The sequence below is a fragment of the Cynocephalus volans genome, chromosome 10 (genome assembly GCF_027409185.1).
Source record: "Cynocephalus volans isolate mCynVol1 chromosome 10, mCynVol1.pri, whole genome shotgun sequence".
NCBI classification, from domain to species: Eukaryota; Metazoa; Chordata; class Mammalia; order Dermoptera; family Cynocephalidae; genus Cynocephalus; species Cynocephalus volans.
The window spans coordinates 109692987-109716693 of NC_084469.1; the positions used below are offsets into that span (position 1 = coordinate 109692987).

The window sequence follows — 23707 nt, forward strand, 5'->3', positions numbered from 1 at the left end:
GGGGATCTGAACCCTTGACCTTGGTGTTACAAGGCTGTGCTCTGACCAACCGAACTAACCAGCCAGCTTGCCATGGTGGAATCTGAGCGAGACCAGCCTCTCCAGACCCATGCCAGCCCTGGTGGGTGTAGAAGGAGCCCACCAGGCCACCTTCCTCCTATGGGGTTCTGAGCAGCTGCTCTAAGCCTTAGCTCCTTGTGCATCATGGGAACCACAGTGCCCACCCCAGTGGGTGGAAGGAGTCCCTGAGAAATGCTTTGAACTTTTGCCTAGAACATAGTAAGTCCTCAAGAAATGTTTGCCATTGCTACTATTAACATTAAGAGAGTGGCTGCAGAGATGCCCCCATCCTTGCTCTGACATCCTTACAGCATCACAGCCTCAAGGTCCTGTGTGACACCACCCACCTCCTGTGCAGCCCATGAGAACTTAATTCGGAGGAAACACAGTAACTACCTGACACAAAGAAAATGTGGTAAACAACCAAACACCAGACTGTACAAATACAACCGAATGGTGGTGTGTGTTAGAAACCCCCTGCTTTTCAAAGACAGTATGACATAAACACAAAAGCAGGCCCCAGACCCAGAGAAGGTAGCCTGCAAATCACTGATCCAGCCAAAGACTGTGTCTAAAATATATAAAGAACGTTTATAGCTCAATGATAGGATACAGGCTAGCCGCTTAGCTCACCTGGGAGAGCATGGTGCTGATAATACCAAATAAAGGGTTTGGATCCCTGTACCAGCCAGCCACCGAAAAATAAATAAATAAATAAATTAATTAATTAATTGAACGAATGAATGAATGAATGAATGAATAAACAAATAAATAAATAAGATGTTGAACACCATTGGTCATCAAGGAAATTTCAATTAAAACCATAGTGAGGGCCGGCCTGTGGCTCACTTGGGAGAGTGTGGTGCTGATAAAACCAAGGCCATGGGTTTGGATCCCATATAGGTATGGCCGGTTAGCTCACTTGGGTGAGCATGGTGCTGACAAACACCAAGTCAAGTGTTAAGATCCCCTTACTGGTCATCTTTTAAAAAAAATTTTTTTTAATAAATAAATAAAACCATAGTGAGATACCACTTCACTCCCCATCCCCCAGGATGGCTAGAATCAAAAAGACAAATGTTGGCAAGGATGTGGAGACATTGGAGCCCTCATATACTGCTGGTGGTAACGTCAAATAGTGCAGCTGTCTTGGAAAACTGTTTGACAGTTTCTCAAAAACTCAAACACACACACACACACACACACAAAAAAAAAAAAACTCGAACACAGTATTACTTTATGACCCAACAATTCTGCTCCTAAGTATTGGCCCAGAAGAAATGGAAACCTGTGTCCACACAAAGACTTGTACACAAATGTCCACAGCAGAATTGTTCAGAATAGCCAAAAACTGGAAACTACCCACATGTCCCTCAGCAGGTGGGTGGATGAACGAAATGAGATCTGTCTGTGCAGTGGAACATTATTTAACCATAAAGAGGAAGGAAGTTCTGATATGTACAACAGCATGGTTGGATCTCCAAATCATATTGAATGTAAGAGCAGGACACAGTGTACACACTGCATGATTCTATTTCTTTAAACTTATAGGAAAGGCAAACCATTGTCTAGTGGCAAAAAGCTGATTGGCAGCTGCTCGGGGGAGGGTGTGTGGGGCGAGATGACACGGGGCCCTGGGAGACTTTTTGGGCTGATGGATATGTTCTCTTTGTTGATCACGGTAGTGGGTTTCCAGGTGTTTACACATTTCAAAACCCATCACATTGTAGGCTTTAATTTTGTGCAGTTTATTGTATGTCATGATCAATAAAGCTATAAACAAGAATACAAAAGTTAATCTGTTTTCTTTTTCTTTTTTTTTATTTTTTGCATAGGTTTTATTTGCAAATTTATTATACATATTTGTGGGGTACAAAGTTGAGTATCAGTACATGTATTCAACATGTTTTGACCAAATCAGGATAATTAGCATATTCATCATTGCAAAACTTTATCATTTCTTTATGATAAGAACATTCAATCTCCTGTCTTCTAGCCATTTGATAACGTGCAGTAAATTATTGTTGATTATACATGCCTAACTGGGCTGTACATTATCTTTTAATTTCCGGTTGGCATCTGCACAAGCAAACAAATAAAACTGAGTCCTCAACCTCCAAAAAATTTTTTTTCAAGTGGAGAAACATTTAATTGCTGGGGAGATTACAGGAGTGGAAGTAACCTTCTATAAACAGATGGGTACACTCACTCCCGTCCTCGGGGTAGGTCTCTCATGACAAAATACCACGTTGTATTTCTGTGTCCTCGCAACGGCCCAAATCTGGTCGGGGGAGTAGAAGTGGCCAGCCCCAGTTCCTTATTTTTATAGATCATAGTCATAGGGCAAACCAGCATTCTCCGTGGCTACCTGGCGGATATTTACATTGTGCCAAAGGAAGTTAATCTATAGCTGCCCATACCACGGTACCAAACACTACACAAAACTATAGTTCTTCAAGAAAACAATATTAAAAGGTAACATTTGGAGTCTGACCGGTTAGCTCAGTTGGTTAGAGCACATCCTTGTAAGTACCAAGGTCAAGGGTTCTGTTCCCCATACCCACCAACTGCCAAAAAAAAAATAACAACAATTTATGTTTTCTTTTTTCTTTTAATGACAGAGCTGTTGTCGAAAAATATCTGCTTGAAAAGTCTCGCCTGGTCTCTCAGGAGAAGGATGAAAGGTAGGAGGATGTTTTCTCTGGGGTCTTTGTCACTCTGCATCTGCTTTTGTCCCTACAAAGGGGAGAGGCCAATGTCCTGTGGCCTGAGGAACTTTCAGGCAGGCCGTAGTGGATCTCCCAGGAGGGGGCTTGCCCAGCCAAGTTCTTCCCCAGGTTCACTCCCATGGCCTCCAGCTTTGCGCTCTTACCTCCCAAACTACCTCTTTGTGCTCATTTTTGTGCCTCCTCAAGGGTTTTATCCGCAGTAGGTGCTCAGATGTCCACCCAAAATGCAGTGAGCTGAGAAACACTGCTGTTTGAGGAGTGATATTTTCTTTGTACCACCCCCACCCCCAGAAATCTACTTACTGGTAAAGTTTATGTCGTTTCCTTTTAAGACATAATAATCAACTTATTGTTTTAAATTTGTGTGTTTTGGAAGTGCTTTTTCTTCCCCCGTATGGTCTCCAGTGCAATATTAGCAGTGGTTTGAAGAGCAGCTGTTGCTTGGCCTCCAGAAACGACTCTTTTTCCTCCAATTTTGACCTGCAGGAACTACCACGTGTTTTATTATTTGCTACTCGGTGTCAGTGAGGAAGAACGCCAAGAATTTCAGCTCAAGCAGCCTGAAGATTATTTCTACCTCAACCAGGTAAACAGCCTGGAGCCCCAGCCACAAACGCCACCTCTGTTCCCCTGCAGGCTGTTTACATGCAGCTGGAGGGAGGTCAGAGGCCACCTGCCTGGCCCTCCTCACCCCCAAACCAGACCCAAGGAGGCAGCATAAAGGAACCCATTCATTCCCCACGTCCTGGGCCCTGCCCTGTGGGTTCCGGCCAGAATCACTCATACGCCACCCTTGCCAGCCCAGAACTGCCCAGAGTGCCGACGCCTTTGTTTTTCAGCATAACTTGAAGATCGAAGATGGAGAAGACCTGAAGCACGACTTTGAAAGACTCAAGCAGGCCATGGAGATGGTGGGCTTCCTCCCTGCCACCAAGAAACAGTAAGTGAGCAGACCTGGGGCCGTTCTGTCCCAGCCTGCAGGGGGAGCTCTTGGCTGTTACCAGTCACTCCAAGATCTGACCCCCAACCCCATAGAAAATGGGCAGGAGTCCTGAACAGAGCCACCCTGAGGAGGAGAGCCCAGTGACAATGGGCACATGAAAAGGGGCTCCAGCCATTTGTCACTGGGAGACGCCGATTAAAACCAGTGAGAATATACTTAACACTACTGAACAATACACTTAAAAACGGTGAAGATGGTAAATTTTATGGTATGCATATTTTACCACAATTTTAAGAAATTTATTTATTTATTTATTTACCTATTTTTATTAAAAGATGACTGGTAAGGGGATCTTAACCCTTGACTTGGTGGTGTCAGCACCACGCTCTCCCATGGGAGCTAACCGGCCATTCCTATATAGGGATCCAAACCCATGGCCTTGGTGTTATCATCACCACACTCTCCCAAGTGAGCCATGGGCTGGCCCCAAAAGAATTTCTTTTAAGTTAAAAACCACATGGGGTACCCTCCACTGCCTGCCTGGATAGATGGTCTGTGCACCTGTCGCAGACGCTCACACCCTGCTGGGAGAGTGCAAACCAGAGCAGCCGCTTTGGAAAACCATTTGGCAGCTTCTGCTACAGCTGCATATGCACAAAACTCGTACATTTGTTCACAGGCGGACACGCATGCAAATGCCCACAGCATCCTTGTGTATAACAGCCAAAAAACCAGAGCCCCCTATAAAAACGAATGAAATACTGCCATTTGCAACAACATGGATGGACCTTGAGAGAATTATATTAAGTGAAACAAGTCAGGCACAGAAAGAGAAATACCACATGTTCTCACTTATTGGAGGGAGCTAAAAATTAATATATAAATTCACACATACACACACACACACACAAACCGGGGGGGGGGGGGGGAAGATATAACAACCACGATTATTTGAAGTTGATACAACAAGCAAACAGAAAGGACATTGTTGGGGGGGGGAGGGAGAAGGGAGGGAGGTTTTGGTGATGGGGAGCAATAATCAGCTACAATGTATATCGACAAAATAAAATTTAAAAAAAAAATAAATATAAAAATAAATAAATAAATAAATAAATAAATAAAAGCAAAAAAAAAAAAAAACCAGAGCCCCCACCCCCTGCAAATTGCCCGCCATCAGGAGATTAAATAAATAAATTGCAATGTTTCCAAGCAGGGGTTGGCAAACATTCTATAAAGGGCCAGACAGAATTTCAGACTTAGTGGGCCAGATGGTCTGTGTTTCATTTTGTTTTGTTTTTAACAACCCTTGAAAAACTTAGAATCATTTTTAGCTCAGGGGCTACACAAAAACGGGCCATATGTGGAGTACAGTTTGCCGACCCCTGTTTCCTCCATAGCTGCTGTGTTCACCCAGGGTCGATTCTGTCCACAGGGGACAATCGGTGATGGCTGTTTGGAGACATTTTGGATTGTCACAACTGGGATAGGGCAGGGGGAGTAGAGGGTGCTACTGGCATCTAGTGGGTAGAGACCCCACATGCTGCTTCACACCCTGCAATGCACAGGGCAGCCCCCTGAGGCAAAGAAGGATCTAGCCCCACGGGTTAGCAGTGCTGAGGCTGAGGAACTCTGATCTGCAGCGCTCAGAACAAACAAGCCACTGCCATGTGCAGTATCATGCATGGGGCACACTCCCCCATCCCAGTGTCTCAGTGACCAAGCAGACATGTGTACATACATTTTCATCAACGTCAAGTTCATGGACAGTGTTAGACATCAGGATAGTGGTTACTCGGGGGGGTTGGGGGATACTGTGGCCTAGAATGATGCATTCCTTGGTCTGGGAGCTGGTTACTTTGACAATTCATCAAGCTCTACACTTGGGAATTGTGTGCTTTTTTGTACACGTTACACCTCCAGAAAAATGTATATTGTTTAAAAACTTCCCTAAAAAAAAAAAAAATTCCCTTAAAAAAAAAGATCAAGATAGCTGTCTGCAAAGTCACATTCCACAGAGGGAGACCTTGACAGAGGCAGTAAGCGTTTTTCTAACTTCATATGATTGCTGATTTTACAAGTTTCAGCCCGTTTCCTGGAAGTTTTTGTCATCTTACAAATGTAGAAACTGCTCTCATGTAAGCTCCTCTTCTTTCCCAGGATTTTTTCTGTTCTCTCAGCCATCCTGTACCTGGGCAATGTCAGTTACAAGAAGAGAGCCATGGGCCGCGAGGAAGGCCTGGAGGTTGGGCCCCCTGAGGTGCTGGACACACTGTCCCAGCTTCTAAAGGTACTTCTCCCTGCCCTCAGCCACAGGAGACTGGCCAGGCCACCTCTTGATACAGAGGACAAGTGCCCAGAACTTCCTCCTTCAGCTGAGGTTTTGTAAATGCAGGCCTGTGTACTAGCTTCCTTCCCTGTCATCTCCACAGTGTCCCTTCCTCATTTCTGATGACCTCTCTGGGCAGGGACTCCTCCCACTTCAACCCTTTATGCGACAGGCTCTTTTAAACCGTAGTTTGACCAGCGAGGTCATTTTTCACTGGACTTGCCAGTTGTCCACCGGTTCTCAGCTAGGAATGATTCTGCCCCTCATGGGACACTGGTTGTCCAATTAGGAGGTGCTCCAGGCATTTGGTGGGTGGGGTCCAGGGATTCTGCTCAGTACCCTGCAATGCACAAGATAGCCCCCAGTGCAAACTGTGGCAGGGCTGAGGAGCCCTGCCCTGGCCCTTCTGTTTTCTAAGCATGCATTCCGGCTGCGGCTTTTCCTAAAGAAGGCAGTGGGAGCCTCTGCTTTTGCTGAGTTCATGGGGATGCGTGAGCCTGCTGGGAGTTTAAGGGAAGGTCCCCCTGCCTCTACTCTTACTACTGGCAGGAAGAGACCACCAGCTTGGGGATGGGGCTTGGTGTTGTGACGGAGGAACTCATCGGGTCTCCGGGCGAGATCTGAGCCCCAAGCCCAGCCTCTGTATGAAACCAGCTCCAATAGCAACGGCTCTGAGTGCAGGTGACGACCAGGTGCCTCCTGGGCCTGCAGCTTATACTGACTGACACCCAGGCCGATTTGATGACTCACTGGGAACTGTCAAACCTGTGTGTGAATTCTGGAACCTGCTGAGGGTAGACACATCACGGTTGGCAGCCTGAGGGTGGGCTTCGGGACCTGCTTCCCAGGCCAGCCACCGGGGGTCTTGTCTCCCATCTTCCTCGGGCCCCAGGGCTTTCTTCAGTGACATGCGGACATGCTGGCAAGCTCTTCACCTCCCTTTCCTTCTCTTCCTCCTTGACCTTGAAACAGGTGAAGCGAGAAATCTTGGTGGAAGTCCTGACCAAAAGAAAAACAGTGACTGTCAACGACAAGCTCATTCTCCCCTACAGTCTCAGTGAGGTGAGCACCACCTGGCACTTGAGGGGTGCCAGTCCCCAGAACACAGTGATGGGGTCCTTCAGAAAGAGCCAGTGTGGCTGGTCTTTTCCTGTCTCAAGGGATACAAGCAGAGCCCTGGCAGTGCCTGTGGCTGTCATGCAAGCGCAGGTGTGGCACAACCAACTTATACAGCAAACTGTAGCCCTCGGGCCAGAACTTAAGCCCTGGATGTTTGCCTCTGCGTTTCTATATGCTCAGTGCACAGGCTGGTTCTCATCAGCAGAGGTTGACCAAATCCAGCCCTCCACTTGGTTTTGTAAATAAAGTTTTATTTGCGTGCTGCCATGCCCATTCATCCACATACGGTCTACAGCTGCTTTTGTGCTACAGCAGCAGAGCTGAGTGGTTGCGATGGAGACCTTCAGGCCCACAAAGCCTAGTGTATTGACTTTTTGGCCCTTTCCAGAAAAACTTCACCCACCCCTGGGCTGGAGCATGACCTTTATGACCATTAGGTGACCCTCCACCTGTGGGTCTCAGGCCTGTGACCCTGACTCTTGATGAGACGCCTCCCTCTGGCCTTTGCCCCAATCCGGATGCTTTCTTTCTGGTGTGTTTCTCTTGCCTTTTTTACATCTCAAGAGCATTGTGACTTGCAGCTTGCAGCTTGGATAGCAGTAGGAAAGTACCTAATTACAGGGGGTTTTTAGCCCCTCACCTGATGGGAAGCTGCTTGGGCATTTTAAATTGTCACCATGGACATTCTGAGCCCACATGAGCCTGGGCAGCATGTGATGTTATGGGGAAGTTGCTGTAGGATACCCAGGACCCTGTAGCACAGGGTCCCCCAGAGGCACCATGCTGAGCCAGAGATGACAAGCAGGGCCTGCATCCCATGTGGCTCTGTGTCCACAACATCCAGGAGAGGCAAAACCAGAGGGACGTATTCCAGATCTTGATGGTAGCTAAGCACATCTGTCACTACTGACAGCCAAGCACATAAAAAGAGTGCATTTATTGTATGTAGATTGGACCTTAATGAGCCTTTTTAAAAATAGGCCATGCTGTTTTTATGCACACAATGGCAGCCACATGGTGTCCCCTGAAGAACAAGGGGTCTAGGTCTGCACTCTGCTTGGCCTCCTCGCTGGTTCTACCACAAGGGCACACCAGGCCCTCTGCCATGCTCAGCATTAACCTGGATTACCCTGAGGAGAGTGCTGGCGTGTGGAAAGGACTTGGCTGACCCACAGGCCACTGGGTCCGTTAATGCCTCCAAGGGGCAACACAACACAGGGCCTGCGCTGCCCAAGGTGAGCTGCCCCTCTGTCCGCAGGCCATAACTGCCCGCGACTCCATGGCAAAGTCACTGTACAGCGCCCTGTTCGACTGGATTGTGCTGCGGATCAACCATGCCCTCCTCAACAAGAAGGATATGGAAGAGGCAGTCTCGGTGAGTGCCCCCTGCTGAATCTGCCAATCCAGGACTGGGGAGGCCATGCTGTTGGCGCCAGACATTCTTGGTGGATGACCCATGCCACGGGGAGCCAAGGTGTCTGCAGGCAGTATTGGGCGAGAAGCTGGTTACTCCCACAGCCAGACCCAGGGAACAGGACAGGCTACACAATTTGAGGGTCCAGCACAGAATGAAAACATGGGGCCCCTTGTTCAAAAATTAGAGATGCCAAACCAGTGACAATAGTGTTCAGCTGAGTGTGGGCCCTCAAGACCAAATGGGTCCCCGCCCATGAAGCCCGACCCTCTCAGGAAGGTCCACTCCTGCGGGAAAAGCCACTGTCAATAACCATTTGCGGGCCGAGCCCGTGGCGCACTCAGGAGAGTGCAGCGCTGGGAGCGCAGCGACGCTCCCGCCGCGGGTTCGGATCCTATATGGGAATGGCCGCTGCACTCACTGGTTGAGTGCCGGTCACGAAAAAGACAAAAAAAAAAAAAAAAAAAACCATTTGCTCTGTCTCCCCCAGTGCTTGTCCATCGGGGTCCTCGACATCTTTGGGTTTGAAGACTTTGAGAGGAACAGTTTTGAACAGTTCTGCATCAACTATGCCAACGAGCAGCTTCAGTATTACTTTAATCAGCACATTTTCAAACTAGAGCAGGTAAGGAAATACCATGGGTTTGTTTGTTTTTCAAGTTTTTTTATTTGGTAAAATACACAACAGAATTTACCACCTTAACCATGTTTAAGTGTAGAGTCTGGTGAGGTTTAAGCACGTTCACACTGTCATGCAGCCATCACCACCACCCATCTGCAAAGCTCTTCATCTCCCCAGACAGAAACTCCATCCCCATTAAACTCCAGCCTTGGCGCCCACCATTCTGCTTTCTGTCTCTGTGAATCTGACAACTCCGGGACTTCGTATAAGTGGAATCGCACCGTATTTGTTTTTCTGACTGGCTCATTTCACTGAGCATAGCGTCCTCAAGGTTATCCGTTTTGTAGCGTGTGTCGGAATTGTATTCCTTTTAAAGACTCGGTAATATTCTATTGCATGGACATAAGTTGTGTGTATCCGATCATCTACTGATGGACACTTGGGTCGCCTCCACCTTTGGATCACATGGTAATTCTGTGTTTAATATTTTGAGGAACCACCGGATTGTTTTCCACAGCAGTTGCACCATTTTACAGAAATATCATTTTGTTGCCCACCCAGCCCAAGGGACAGTGGAATGAGCTAGTCCTGGAATCTCCCTTGGGGCCCAGTTTGTTGGTAAATCTGCCCCAGAATTTTTCTCTGCCAGAGGGAAAGTCCTGGAAAATCCCACCCAGCCCCGGATGAGGCAGATATCAGAGATGTTTTGAGCCATAGGGCCTTTTTGGATTTTCTCTGCCCAGATGTGAAAGTTCTTTCAGTGGGAGAGAAAGAGTTGCCTTTTAAGGGGGTGCTTTGGTCAGCGATAGTGATAATCTGTCTCATATGTCTTTTGTCCACTAAATAGCCATCTTTACTCACGTTATTATCCTTCACATTGATGACTCTGATGGAAAAAAAACTGGCAGGTTTATATAAATATTTAACTGATTTTACTATTAAGCCTTCTGGCTGTTGAGCACTTGGAACAAGCCTAGTCCAAACTGAACCTTGTTGGGACAGTGAGATATACACCACATTGCAGAGACTTAGTGCAGGAGGAAAAAACACGAAGTGTCTCAGTTATTCTTTTATATTGATTACATGTCGACATGACCATTTTTTGGATATATAAGGTCATTTTTTGGATTTTAACAGGTCATTCATATTATCAGAGTACTTCGAAAAGTTTGTGGAAAGATTTGTATTATCTTTTTAATTCTATTTTTTTGAGAACTTTTTGAAGTACCCTCATATATTCCTTCTGGACAGCATAGTTCTAAAGCAGGGGCCAGCAAGCCATAGCCTGTGGGTCCAGACTGGCCCTGTAAACTGTTTTTATAAATAAAGCTTTATTGACACAGAGCCATCTGGTTACATGTCTCTGGCTGCTCTCACACTACAAGTAGTCACAACAGACACCACAGAAAAAGTTTGCCAATCAAGGGTGATTTTAAATGTGATTTTAAGCACTGTGCTCTGATCCATATTTGAAATCATGAATTTTTTTTTTTTTTTTTTTGGAAAGGAGAAAGTAAAACTACATATTTGCAGATGACATGATCTTCTGCATAGAAAATGCTATGGAATCTGCAAAAAAAAAAAAAAAAAAGTTGCTAAAACCTATAAGTGAATTGCAGATCCCTATGCACAATTTAATTGTATTTCTGTAAACTAGTAATGGACAATTAAATTGAATTTTTTTTTTTTTTATGAATTTTTTGGTGTCACATACAGAACATGCATTCTTGTTTTCTGTTGATAATTACTAACTTATATTATAACTTTATGTCATTATTAACGCCTTCATGTTAGTAAATCAACATATATTTTGTTATTCATACATTTATATATAAACATGCCTGTTGATACATAAATATGTTTATTTGCAAAGCGTGGTTTTATGAATATTAACGTAGCTGTGAAATAAGGACTTACTGGCACCCACTCTAACCCCGCAGGAAGAGTATCAGAGTGAAGGGATCACGTGGCACAACATCGACTACACGGACAATGTCGGCTGCATCCACCTCATCAGCAAGAAGCCCACTGGCCTCTTCTACCTGCTGGACGAGGAGAGCAAGTGAGTGTCCACTGCCCCATCTGCCCCGCAGGCAGCTGACCCCACACATCTGCAGACACAGGCTCTGGGTCGGGTTCTGCAGCTTTCAGAGCCTCACCCCGAATCCAGACCCTCCCAAGGACTCCTTGGTTTCTCACATGCCTTTGGCCACCAATCCTGAGCTCACATTTGCCAAATGCACATACAGTTCAGTGTGGAAGTGTTAACCAATGTGATTAGTCTGTGCACTCGGAAACACATCTGCCCCAGGGGTTTTGGTAAAGGATTGTGGGCCTCTGTCTAAACACTAGGGACAAGGTGGGCATGTTCCTGCAAAGGGCAGTCCAACACGTGGAAGTCAGGGTCCAGACTCCACTGGACTTCTCTGGACTCACCGCTGGGCCTCCCTCCCCTTGTCCCGCTTGTCTGCAGGGCATGGTGAAGGCTGGAAGGGGCATCTATAATGTGACTCCCGGTCACCCAGCTGCAGTCACTGAAGTCAGGTGACACTCACTGAATTTGCTTCCTGTGGTTGCTTAATGAATTACCACAAACCACGTCACTTAAAACAATAGGAATTTATTCTTTTATAGTTCTGGAATTCAGAAGTCTAAAGTCAGGTGTCAGCAGGGCCACAATACTTCTAGAGCTTATGGGGGAGATCCCTCCTGGCCTCTTCCAGCTTCTGGGGCTCCAGGAGTTCCTTGGATTGTGGCCGTGTCACTCCAGGTCCTGCCTGCATCGTCACATGGCCTTCTCCCCTGTGTGTCTCTATCTCTGTCTCATCTCCTCCTCTTAAGAGGACACTAGTCATACTGGACTAGGGCCCAACCTAATCGCTTCATCTTAACTAGTTACATCTGCAAAGACCGTTTCCAAATAAGGTCACGTTTACAGGTTCCAGGGGTTAAGACATGGCCATATCTTTTTATCAACAACTCTTTATTGGCCCCTCTTACAAGTCCCCATCCAGGACAGAGACAGATACATCCACCTCGTGGCTGTGGCCAGGATCCAAGTAGAGAATGATCACGTAAGAGAGGGGCAGGGTGCTAGGAGGAGCTATGTCATTGCAACCAGGAAACCCCCAGGGCTGGATCAGGGGAGACCCGTGGGGCAGGGCTTGGTCAAGCAGACTCTAATCTCTCTTTACTTAAAATCTTGCTATTTTCATTCATAAATTTTCTTTTTACACGTTGATTCAGATTTTCTAAAATAGTGCACTAAAATGTTATTTATCAAGCCTGAGGTTTTTTTTGGTGCCAGAAGCAGATACCCTGCTCTGCACACCCTTAATGCAACCCTGGACATGATGTATTTTGTAGCTACAGACTCCCCCCTCTCATCATCCCCCCGCCCCCCTTCGTTAAGCCGTGGAGCCCCAGTGTTGGAGATTTGGGTGCAAATGCCACAGCCTCTATTTGTAGTGCAGCCAGGCACAGGCAGGATGTGCCAAAGCCAACAGCAGCATTTCCCTGCTGGGAGGCAGAAATCACCAGGTACAAGGAGTCCCTTATTCTGCTTCGTACCCCCCACCCCACCCCGGGACAGAACAGAGCCCTGCTTCATCCCCATCTCCCAGCCTCTCCCTCCTACCGGGGAGCAGGGACAAGACCCCCATCCAAGGCCCAGCATCCAGGTGCACATGGATCCGAGACAGATGTCAGCCCAACCTGGGATTTTCTCAGGCCCAGGCCTCACTTAAGCCAAAAGTCCACCAACGCCACCAAGCCCAGCCAGCAGCCTCTGCAGCCCCCCAGCAAATAGCCATATTGGGGGAGTAGGGACTAGGCTGATTGGACCAGGCATTGGGCTGCTCCACATTCTGTCTGCAGCCCCAAGCACGGCCCTTCATCCTCCGCCTGCTCATACCCACTGCGGGCACAGCCACTGCTGCAGGCAGCGGGTTCATCAGGTGGCGCTCTCCTTTCCATGTTGGTTTGCCCATCGTTTCACTGCCCAGGGCACCCCGAGCACCCACACACCCCGTATGTGGAGGGTCTGCGACATGAAATGCCAAGCAGGTTGTCGACTACTGTCGGCGATCCTCAAGGTCCTGAATTCTCTTGCCAGCTTCCCGCACGCCACAAGCCAGACCCTGCTGGCCAAGTTCAAGCAGCAGCACGAATACAACAAGTACTTCCTAGGTACCCCGGTCATGGAGCCAGCCTTCATCATCCAGCACTTCGCTGGGAAAGTTAAGTACCAGATCAAGGTATGTGTCTGCTGCCACCACCACCGCCGGGGTTGTCAATGCAGCCACCATAGGCCCGAAAAGCGGGCACGGGACACACAGCAGGCCCTTCCTTCCCTCTGGCACTTGCTCAGTTTGTTGCCTTTTCCCTGCCTGGCGCTGGGCAAAGTCTCAGGGTGCTCGGCCCCGAATCCCCGGCTCATGTCCAGGGCCCCATAGCCAGGAGCTGCCATCTGTTGCTGGGATGGGCGCCTGCGAGGGACGACCCTCGAGTGACTGCCCGCAACCCTCCCCTGCCAGGACTTCCGGGAGAAGAACATGGACTACATGCGGCCCGACATCGTGGCCCTGCTGCGGGGCAGCGACAGCTCCTATGTGCGTGAGCTCATCGGCATGGACCCTGTGGCTGTGTTCCGCTGGGCCGTGCTCCGCGCTGCCATCCGGGCCATGGCCGTGCTCCGGGAGGCTGGGCGCCTGCGTGCCGAGAGGGCTGAGAAGGCTGCAGGTAGGAGGGGTCACCATCGAGACCGGGACATTCAGAGTCCATTTAACTAAGTGAGCAAGTCGGTGACAATTAGTACATTCATTATGTCATATGAATGCCACCTCTGTCTAGTCATAGTGTTTTTCCTCATCCCAAACAGAAGCCATCCCAGGGAGTATGATTTAACCCTCATGTCAGCCTCAGAAGGCAGAAAGGCATGTCTTCGTTTTTCCTGGAAGGAACCTGAGGCCCATGCTGTTGAGTAGCCCACCCAAGTCTCAGGACCCCATCTCTTAAAGGGCATTGGTTAAAAGGAGGAAGGATAAAGTCTTTATGAGAAGTAGGGAAAGAGCTGTGCTCTTTTCTGGGGATCAGACGCTCCACTGCCCCCCGCTCTGCCTGAACTTAGGTAATGAGCTGTTTTTTAAACTGGGTAAAAGTAAGGATCGCAGCCACCCCAGAAAACACAAGGGCTGTTGGGCTGCAAGAGACCCTCCCCGGCACATCCACTCTGTGTCCCCAGCAGGTCTGGGCAGCCCTGGTGCCCAAAGCCACCTGGGAGAGCCACCAAGAGGAACCAACACCCCCTCGGAAAAACTTTACCGGTGAGCGAGACCTTGGTTTGTCCAAACCAAAGTTGTCTGATGTTAAGACAAAACCCTCCACCCTAAACTCAGGTCAAGGTTGCTCTGAATAAGTCAGAGCAGCTGTCTGATCTGAGAAAGACCCAGAACCAAATGGCATGTGGTTGCTGCTTTTCTGTGCTCATAATGGCCGGCCTCAGTGCATCATGTGCCTTAGAGAGAAGTGGGACAGCTGAGCTCACAAAGGATTCTTTTCATGTCCCATGGTGGGCATTGGTGGGCGGAGCCAAGAGACTGCTGAGCGACAGGCTTGATGCCTTATCCTGGCTGGGTGTCCCGGAAGTAGTTCTGCTAAGTTACTTCATGCACAGGCAGAAATGCACATGCCTTGTGTCTGCACGTGAGATGACACGGAGTACTTTGTAGTCCCTAGCAGTACCCATGGGCCGTCTACCTGCCCCAGTATGTGCTGGTGCCAGGGTATAAAAGTGAGTGATGCAACATCTGTTCCCAAGCAGATGGGGTCAGAAAGGCCACACCGGACTGATGTCCAAGGCAAGGACAAAGCCAGGGAGAGATGCCTCTGGGAGAGACACTCAGGCCACATTAAGAAAGGGACCCGTTGAGCCAGACAAGGAGGGCATCCCGTGCAAAGGCCCTGGGTCAGCCTGGTCCCTGACTGCTTTTTCAAGACCCAAATTCCTGAGGAGCTAGTCCCTAAATTTTTTGACTGAAAAAGTCATTTTATTTTGGAGCACTTCATAACCAAAACTACTTGAGGAGATTCATAAAAGTGTGTGAGTGGCGGGAGAGCTAGCACCTAGGTAAGTGGTCATGTGTGGTTTGTCCGGAAGCACGGTGTATTGTTTCTCTTGCTTTTAAAAAGGTGTGTTTTTAAATCAACTTTTTCACCCCAAAGGGGGTAAAACAGAGCAAACTGCATCCCTCTGCTTGTTTTTTTGCTTTTGTTTTTTTCTTTTCCCCCTACAAAGACCAAAAGTGGCCTCTGACCCGCAGTCGCTGAAGTGGCTTCAGTATCCCCAGAGCTTGGCCCCGGGGCTGCGGGTCCGCCCTGGGAGCACATTAAGTTTATACAGATTCTCCCTTCCAGCTGCTCAATGCTAGATTTCTCATTTGACGGCTCTGAGGAGTTCGATATTAACGCTTTTGAGGACATCATTGCTTTCTATGAGAGCAAGAAGTAAGTAGAAGGAGGGCCTTCGAACCTGAGACCAGGGATGCACGCCAAGACTAACCACCCGCCCAGGGCACTCAGCATGGCGTCCAGGGCAAGGAGAGAGGGGATCGGCCATGCAGGGGGGTGGGCCAGAGCCATAGGCCTTGTTCCCAGCTGTGGCCGCCGCGCTGACCGCCCTGGGCGTGGAGGTGACTGGAGCGTAAAGGTGAAACATGACTCCCATTCTTTGCTCTGTGCCTCCCTGGAGGGTGAGGGAGTGCAGGTAAGTGGGCCTGTCCAGGCACTCCGCATGTGCATGGACACAGACCGGGGCCTGCCGATCGGGGCCCTTCCAGGCCACCTGCCCAGAGTTTAAAACATGTATTTAGAATAATTGGAGGCTATCCGGTCAGCCCAGTTGGCTAGGGTTCAGATCCCCAGACTGGCCAGCCACCAAAAAATAAATAGATAAAAACAGAATAATTGGAATGAGGAATTTAAAAAAAAAAAAAAAAAAAACCATAAAACAGAATCTTCCTTCCAGGAGTTCTGTCACAGACATTCAGACATTTGTCATTTAGACATTCTTCACTAGTGTTCATTTTCAAAGCAATTGGTTTTCATCTCTAAGTCACTCTCGGGCTTTCGTGTTAGTGCCAAAGTTTGGGCCTGGAACGTCTTCTCACACCCGAGCCCACTGTGATCAGTGAAGCCAACAAGATTGTGTTCTTGGGGGGTATCTGTCCCCTTAAACTAGGGTTTCTCAACCTCGGCACTATGCTAGAGCATTCTCTGGGGTGCAGTCTGTCCTATGCACTGTAGGGTGTTGAGCAGTGTCCCTGGCCTCCACCCACCAGATGCCAGGAGCATCCCCCAGTCATGACAGCCACAAATGTCTCCAGACATCAACAAATGCCCCTGGTTGAGAACCACCATGTGAAACTCATGGCCTGTGTACTGGAATCCATTCCTCCCAATGCCTTAATGAAGCCAACAAGGAGGTGGACTTCTGGCCATCAAATCCTCGAACAAAACTAATCTGTTCCTCCCACAGGGACCCTGTGGCCTCCTTTTTTCAGTATCCCCTGGCTGCTTTTTAAAGGTCCCAAAAGGGTCTTAAATATGAGACCTTTTTCAGTGATCTGAGAGTCCATTTGCCCCAAAGTTCCATCTGCACCAGGGCTCGGGGAAGGCGGCGCTCCTGGCCTGGTCCTCCTTCTTGGAGCAGGAGGCAGAGGTAGCTGCCCCAGCTGCATGTTTTGGCTCCAGTGGCCTGGGGACGTCCCGATGGCACTGGGGACCCCGAGGTGGTGGGCCTGCGGCTCTAACTCCATCTTCTCTCTGTCACTGTGCCTCCCCGACTCCCCTCAGCGATTTGCATAACCAAATCATCAAGAGCATCAAAGGACTGCCCTGGCAGGGCGAGGACCCCCGTAGTCTTCTCCAGTCCCTCAGTCGGCTTCAGAAACCCCGCACCTTCATCCTGTGAGTCCCCCAAGGCCCTCCCACAAGTGCAACGGCCACCTCCCCCTTCCTGCTCCCGGACCCCGGCGGGCCTGTCTTCCTAAGTCAAATCGGCCACTAAAAAATGCTGTTCTATCTTGTGGTTTCATTCTCACCCCAGCTGTCGCTAAATGGCCATCGTTAACGCCCTTGCCCTGGTGTGTGCGCTGTGGCCCACGTACCCGCTGCCGGCTCCCCAGTGCAGCTCCACAGGAACGCTCCTCCCCAAGGCATCTAATTTCCTGCCCCCAAACGTGCCTGCGCCCGCCTGCCCAGCTTGCTGAGCCAAGCTTGCCCCCCTGCCTCTGCCACCATGAGCTGACAGAGCAGCTCCTGGAGTAGGGCGAGTGATTTCCCACGAGCAGCCCAGAAGGCACGCACACTGGGTTTGGATCCCAACCCCCACCCACTAACTCACCACACGGCCTGAGTACTCTCGGCCTTCAGCCTCCATCTGCAGAACAGGCTGGTGACTCTGACCCACACAGTGCTCACCCAGCTCTGGGCAGGTGGCAGCCTTAGCCAAAGTGGCATCTGTGTTGACTGCATCCAACCTTCAGCAGCCATTCACGGCTTGGGCCAGCTGAGAGCGAAGCTTGTGCCCACCACAAAGCCAGTTTCAAACTTCATCTTTTGTGCCTTAGTTTACCCCCAGGGATTAAGATGAACCCTCGTACAAATAGAGCCTCAGGGCCTAGCATCTCACAGATCTATGGGGCATCCTTTCCTTAGCTGTTTTTAAAAAGAGCCAATAGCCCATTAGCGCCATTGGTGAGAGTGTGGTGCTGATTAACACCACGGTCGGTCTGGCATTCATCCCTGTGTGGTCAGCCGCCAAAAGAAAAAAAAAAAAAAAAAGCTCAGCTGCTACATCTTTTTTTCCTCTTGGGTCTGTAAGATTTCATAAAGTATCCAAGGACACGAGAGCCATCCCCCTCCTTCAGCCAAAAGATTAGCTCCCGTGTTTCCTTTCCACCAGCGTGAGCCCCAAAGCTGCTCCTATCCGGGCCCCATCTCAGTTCTTTGGGGGACATGTCCCTGCCAGCTCTGCGGGCCTGCTTGGCGTCTGCCAACACCTAGCAAATGGAGCCGGTCACCTGGTCAGCATTGGGACTACCCAGGATCTCTCAATGCCGGTTCAGGGCATCCCGTCATTTTTTGAGATAATGTCATCGTCTCTGTAGCAGGCCCCACATCGATCCATGTCCCGCCCTATAGATGACTAGCCAGCCCCTCCCTGTTCTTCAGATATGCACATGACCCCTAGATCAAATGCTCATATCACTTTAGGGGCAACCAACTGCAGAGCCCAGCTGCCATTGGCCAGTGCAGCAGGCGTGCGGTCGCTGACATGAGTTGTGCACATGCAGGTGGGAGCCCACCGGACCTTGGGAGAGGCGGTGGTGGCGGTGGCCATGCTGCATTTGTGCCTGTTCACTGTCCTCTCTGCAGTCTTCCTCTCTCTCGGTCTAACCTGCAAGGTGTGGCTTGCTGAACTAACCCAAGTCCAGACACTGTGTTCCTTCTGTTCACAAAATCCATTTTTAATATTTTGACAGGAAAAGTAGAGGTATCAAACAAAAGCAGACCATTCCAAAGGTAAAACCCGCGCGACACGCCCCGAGATGTCTTGCTCTTTTGCCTGTCTTAGGAGCCGCCTGGTGGCTCAAGTTGTTGTTCAGAAAACGGGGAGGGGAGAGAAGCATTGTTAACCTCCGCAGCTTCTTTCGTTCCTCCTTCCCACCATCTCCCCCTTCCTCCAAAAAAACAAATGTTCTCATGTTGAGATGATTTGGAGCTGCCTCTGTTTAGGTCTCCTAGAAGCAGGGCCCAAGATGGGGGTATTTGCACAAGTGGTGCATTGAGGGGGCTCTCAGGAGAGGCTAAGGGGGTGAGGGGGAAGCTGGGCCAGGACGTAGGCTCAGCTGAAGTCTGGCCTCAGCCTCATCCCACAGGAAGCACTGGAGAGGCGACAGCACCACAGAGCTGGTCCTGACCCTTCTCTTTACCCCACTGCAGAGGGCAGGATGGGATGAAGCACCTCCCAGACGCTCTGTCTAGCTTCCACATACAGTGTGCAGATGGCTTATGAAGTTTGCAAAAACAGGTGGCTGGCTGGTTAGCTCAGTTGATAGAACATGGTACCAATAACACCAAGGTCAAGGGTTCAGATCCCCATACCAGCCAGCCACCAAAAAAAAAAGATTATATAAGAATGATCTCTTGGCCTAGTCAGCAGATGGGACAGGGCTAGTCCCTCCTGTCAGCTGATACTCCTGGTTAGCATATGGGGACAGACCTGCCCATGAGCTCATGCAGAAGGCACAGAGAGAACCCGGTATCCTCGGCTCGAGTAACATAAACCATATCGAGCTGTGCGGTGGGAAGGCGGCATCAGTAGCACTGGCTTCCTTGCCTGTCCCAAAGGAGGAGGAGATGGTGTAGGCACTTGGCTGTTAAAGAGGCTCTTGCCAACCCTCCCGGTGCAGCCCACGTTGAGCCCAACATGCTCACCGGCCCCGGCCACCAGCAGTCCTGAGACCGAGCCTGAGAACTGTTGCCCCAGCACTCGCCACAGGGGTGAAGCCCTGCCCCAGCTCCAGGGGCATCTTTGATGCCTCCTGGTGCCCATGTGGGCTGTGGGAGGGCAGGCCGGACCCCATGTGTCTGTTCTAGAACCTGCTGGACTCCAAGTCCCTGAAACTCATCATTAGCATGACCCTGCACGACCGCACCACCAAGTCCCTGCTGCACCTGCACAAGAAGAAGAAGCCACCGAGCATCAGCGCCCAGTTCCAGGTCGATGGGCCAGGAGAGGCGGGAGGCAGAGCTAAGCTTGGCCAAAACAAACCCAACACAGAGGCTTATCAGTCATTCCAGGGGTTCCCAACCTCGGCCCCCAAAGGACATCTGGGGCTGGGTCATTCTCTGTTGGGGGGATTATCCTGTGTGCTGTAGAGTATTATAGCAGAATCTCTGGCCTTGGCCCAGCAGATGCTAGTAGCACCACGCCATCCTGCTCTCAAGTTAGCCACCATTGTCTTATGCCCCCTTGTGAGAAAAATCACCCTGGGTTGAGAACCACTGAGTTCAGAGAATCATGGGTTAGTGTGTTAGTTAACCTGACCACTGAGCTGTGTCCTTAAATCATGTTTCCCTTTTTTCCCTGGCTGCCAGGAAGCTCGGGGACATTTTTTTTCTTTAGGAGATCCACCAGCTGTTAACCCTCACAGTTAGCTTTTTTGTTTTTCCTTCTTTCCTCAATTTGAGTCTTCCATTCCCATCTCAGCTTTTTTTTGTAATTACCTCATGAGAGAATTTCTACAGATCCTTTTTGGGAATAGCAGGCCAGGCACCAAAACCACTGTGTCCATGGTCCTTTCTGAGTCTGACATGAGTTTTAAATCTCCAGGAGGAGTTTATCTGGAGCTGGGTGGCCCTGGGACCATGGAGACCCCATAGCCCCCTCAAGGGTTCCCAGGGTAGCACAGCCTCTGATCAGAACGTCCAGCTGCAGCCTCCCATGTCCCACTGCCTGGGAGCACAGACATACACCCCCTATCCCCTGCCAATGCTGGTCGGTGACCCGGGTCCCCTCCCACTGAGCGACATGCTCCTGGGGTCCCCAGCTGAGCATGAATGTTCCCTCTTTCCCCAGACATCCCTGAACAAGCTCCTGGAGACCCTGGGGAAGGCAGAGCCCTTCTTCATCCGCTGCATCCGCTCCAACGCTGAGAAGGTCAGTAGCCCTGGAGTGTCGGGGAGGCAAAAGCCCCTACTGGACCCCTCGGGTGTTCCTGCCTCCACAGAGGACGGGAGACGGTACCAGCCAACTCAGGGAAGGGGCCAGGAAAGGCCTTGTGGAGCCGAGAATTCATGGAGGTGCTGAGGCTGCTGGGGTGGGGTCAGCAGGAGGCAGCGAGGGTGGCCCCATGGCCAGTCGAGAGCAGGGATGTCATCTAGAACATGGAAGGCCCCAGAGAAGGTTTGACCAGAGAGGGACAGATACTCTTCAGATACCCCAGGACTGGCCAATGTGGAGAACATTCTGGAAGGCAGGGGCTGAGGTGGTGCAGGACCACGAGTCTCAAAATAGCAAAGAGCCCACTGCTCACATGGGATTTTCTAGAAAGACTGTCAGAACACCAGAGGGGTCTCCAGCCCCAGACTCAGCCCTTGTCCTGGGCCCCCCTCGTCCCCGAGAGGTCCACTCCATCCCCGGGAGGACAGCCCAGGGTCTGCCAGAGGCCACTCAGAGACCTGGGCTCCCTCACAGTATGATTAGGTGCCTGGGCAGGAGCTTCTTGGCAACTCCATCCGCTCCCTCACTGGCTCACCCCTTCGTCTGCTTGTCACGGTTCCCTGGCTCTTCCTGCTCCTAGGGCACCTCCACTCACATCCGGAGCCCAGCTCCTCCCCACAGGGAGCTTCAAATTCTGTCCTCCCCACTAAGGACAAACCTGGGGTTGTGCCAGTCTCCCACCCCCATCCCCGCAGCAGCAGAATCCAGCCCCTCTTCTTACGCTGGGATTCTTGCTCGAGCACGGGCCAGCTCGGGAAATGCTCCATTGGCATGTGCTCTGGGCATGGGCCATGCCCACAGAGCATTCTCTGTGTTGGGGCCATCCTGGGCACCACAGGGGTTGGGCAGCATCCCCAGCCTCCACCACCCCAGTCATGACAACCCATCCCTCTGCTGTTCCCTCCTGTTCCTCCTTAAGGTAACACTGTGCATCATCCCTCAATTATTGGTCACCAGGGAGAAGTCCAGGCCCCTGAGCTCTGGCTCAAAGCCCCGGAGGCAGCCTGGGTTCCAGCCCCTCCTCCCCTCCCTCTGTGGTCAGCAACTCCGTATGTCCCCATCGGCCCCTCAGCTACTTCCTTCTTCCCTGGGCCGTCACCCTGCTGCCCCCTGCCCATTTTCCTCAGAACGCAGCCCAGAGTCCCTTCTCTCCTAGAATGCCTCTCACGGGGGCCTGGGCAGCACCTTGTCACACCTGTGTCTAGCTCCCACCCCCAGACTGAATTCCCTTCTTCCCCAGATCCCCACCACTTACCCCAGTTAGACTCTGGCACAGAGTCTGAGCTCTGCAAAGGTTTGAGTCTGGGTCCTTTTAAGAAAAAAAACTCTGCAGCAAATTACATACGTTAGACAGCAAGACGTACCATCCATCTTCAGGACTCCAGGGGATAGCACAGACCAGATGCCAAGTTTTCTAGAGGAATCAGACACCGCGAGCACTGCTACTAAGTGCTCTGTGTCCTCATTCCAAAAAGAACATCAGGAGCAAGGAAAGATGGATTCTCCAGGTGCTCCCGGTGCTGTGCTGGAGGACATTTCCAGGTGACATGTGTGCCCTGACTGTGTCTGTGTCCAGAATACTGAGGGGCGACATTCACATGGGAATCGGCTCCTCGTCTCACAGTTTTCCAAGCCCCTGCCAGGCTTGGGCATCAGTCAGGTCATGGCCCATGCCTGATCCCTTGCTTGCCTCTTTCAGAGAGAGCTGTGCTTCGACGAGGAGCTGGTGCTGCAGCAGCTACGCTACACGGGCATGCTGGAGACCGTGCGTATCCGGAGGTCGGGCTACAGCGCCAAGTATACCTTTCAGGTGGGCTGCATGCATGCACACCAGGCTGCTCGCTGGGGCTGCAGCAGAGGGCCAGACTGGCTTCTGCACCACAGCACTGTTGGCATTTAGACTGGATCATCCTCTGTTGCGGGGAGCTGGGACAACTTTCCTCAGCAGAAATGACCAAACCTGGTGTTTTGGTTCATTTTCTGTTGCTGTAACTGAATACCTGAGACTGGGTCATTTACAAAGAACAGGAATTTCTTGCAGTTGTGGAGACCGGGAAGTACAAGGCTAAGGGGCATATCTGGTGGGGACTTTCTTGCTGGTGGGGGCTCTTTGCAGAATCCTGAGGCAGCGCAGGGTGTCACACAGCAAGGGGCCCACAGAGAGCCAAACCAGCTTTCATAACCCATTAACCCATTAATCCATTCATGACCCAATCACTTCTTAATTAGCCCACCTTTTAATATTGTTACTTTGGGGATCAAGTTTCAACATGAGTTTTAGAGGGGACAGTCAAACCACAGCACCTGGAAAGATACAGAGTGTTACACCAAGCCAGGAAGAGGGAGTTTCACAAGCAGATACATTCAGAGCCCTGTGCTTCACTAAGCAACATCTGTAGTCAATGCTTTTATTTATTTATTTATTTATTTATTTATTTATTTAGTCCTTTTCGTGACCGGCACTCAGCCAGTGAGCGCACCGGCCAGTCCTATATAGGATCCGAACCTGCGGTGGGAGCGTCGCCGCGCTCCCAGCACCGCACTCTCCCGACTGCGCCACGGGCTCGGCCGGTGTAGTCAATGCTTTTATACCCAACTCTTTATCCTACCCACCACCCACAAGAGGGTCCATGTTCTTATTTTCCTGGTACAGAAACCTAGGCCCAGGCAGGCAGTGACTGCAGAGAGGGCTCCCTGGGCTGTCTAGAA

The 23707-nt window shown here is 50.3% G+C and overlaps 1 protein-coding gene across 2 annotated transcripts in view; it reads left to right on the forward strand.

Moving 5' to 3' along the window:
* The window catches only part of MYO9B (myosin IXB), a 92373-nt gene that overhangs the window by 50188 nt on the left and 18478 nt on the right, over positions 1-23707 (forward strand). The window contains exons 4-19 of one of the 2 annotated variants that reach the window (XM_063110559.1): positions 2682-2744; positions 3276-3375; positions 3629-3729; positions 5890-6019; positions 7031-7120; positions 8436-8552; positions 9082-9216; positions 11154-11275; positions 13328-13469; positions 13749-13953; positions 14459-14537; positions 17065-17178; positions 18756-18795; positions 19873-19995; positions 20855-20935; positions 22698-22808. In XM_063110559.1, the coding sequence (XP_062966629.1) occupies positions 2682-2744; positions 3276-3375; positions 3629-3729; positions 5890-6019; positions 7031-7120; positions 8436-8552; positions 9082-9216; positions 11154-11275; positions 13328-13469; positions 13749-13953; positions 14459-14537; positions 17065-17178; positions 18756-18795; positions 19873-19995; positions 20855-20935; positions 22698-22808 (1753 nt within the window). Of the gene's footprint in view, positions 1-2681; positions 2745-3275; positions 3376-3628; positions 3730-5889; positions 6020-7030; positions 7121-8435; positions 8553-9081; positions 9217-11153; positions 11276-13327; positions 13470-13748; positions 13954-14455; positions 14538-17064; positions 17179-18755; positions 18796-19872; positions 19996-20854; positions 20936-22697; positions 22809-23707 lie in introns of both variants that reach the window. The other variant, XM_063110558.1, reaches the window with a different exon arrangement.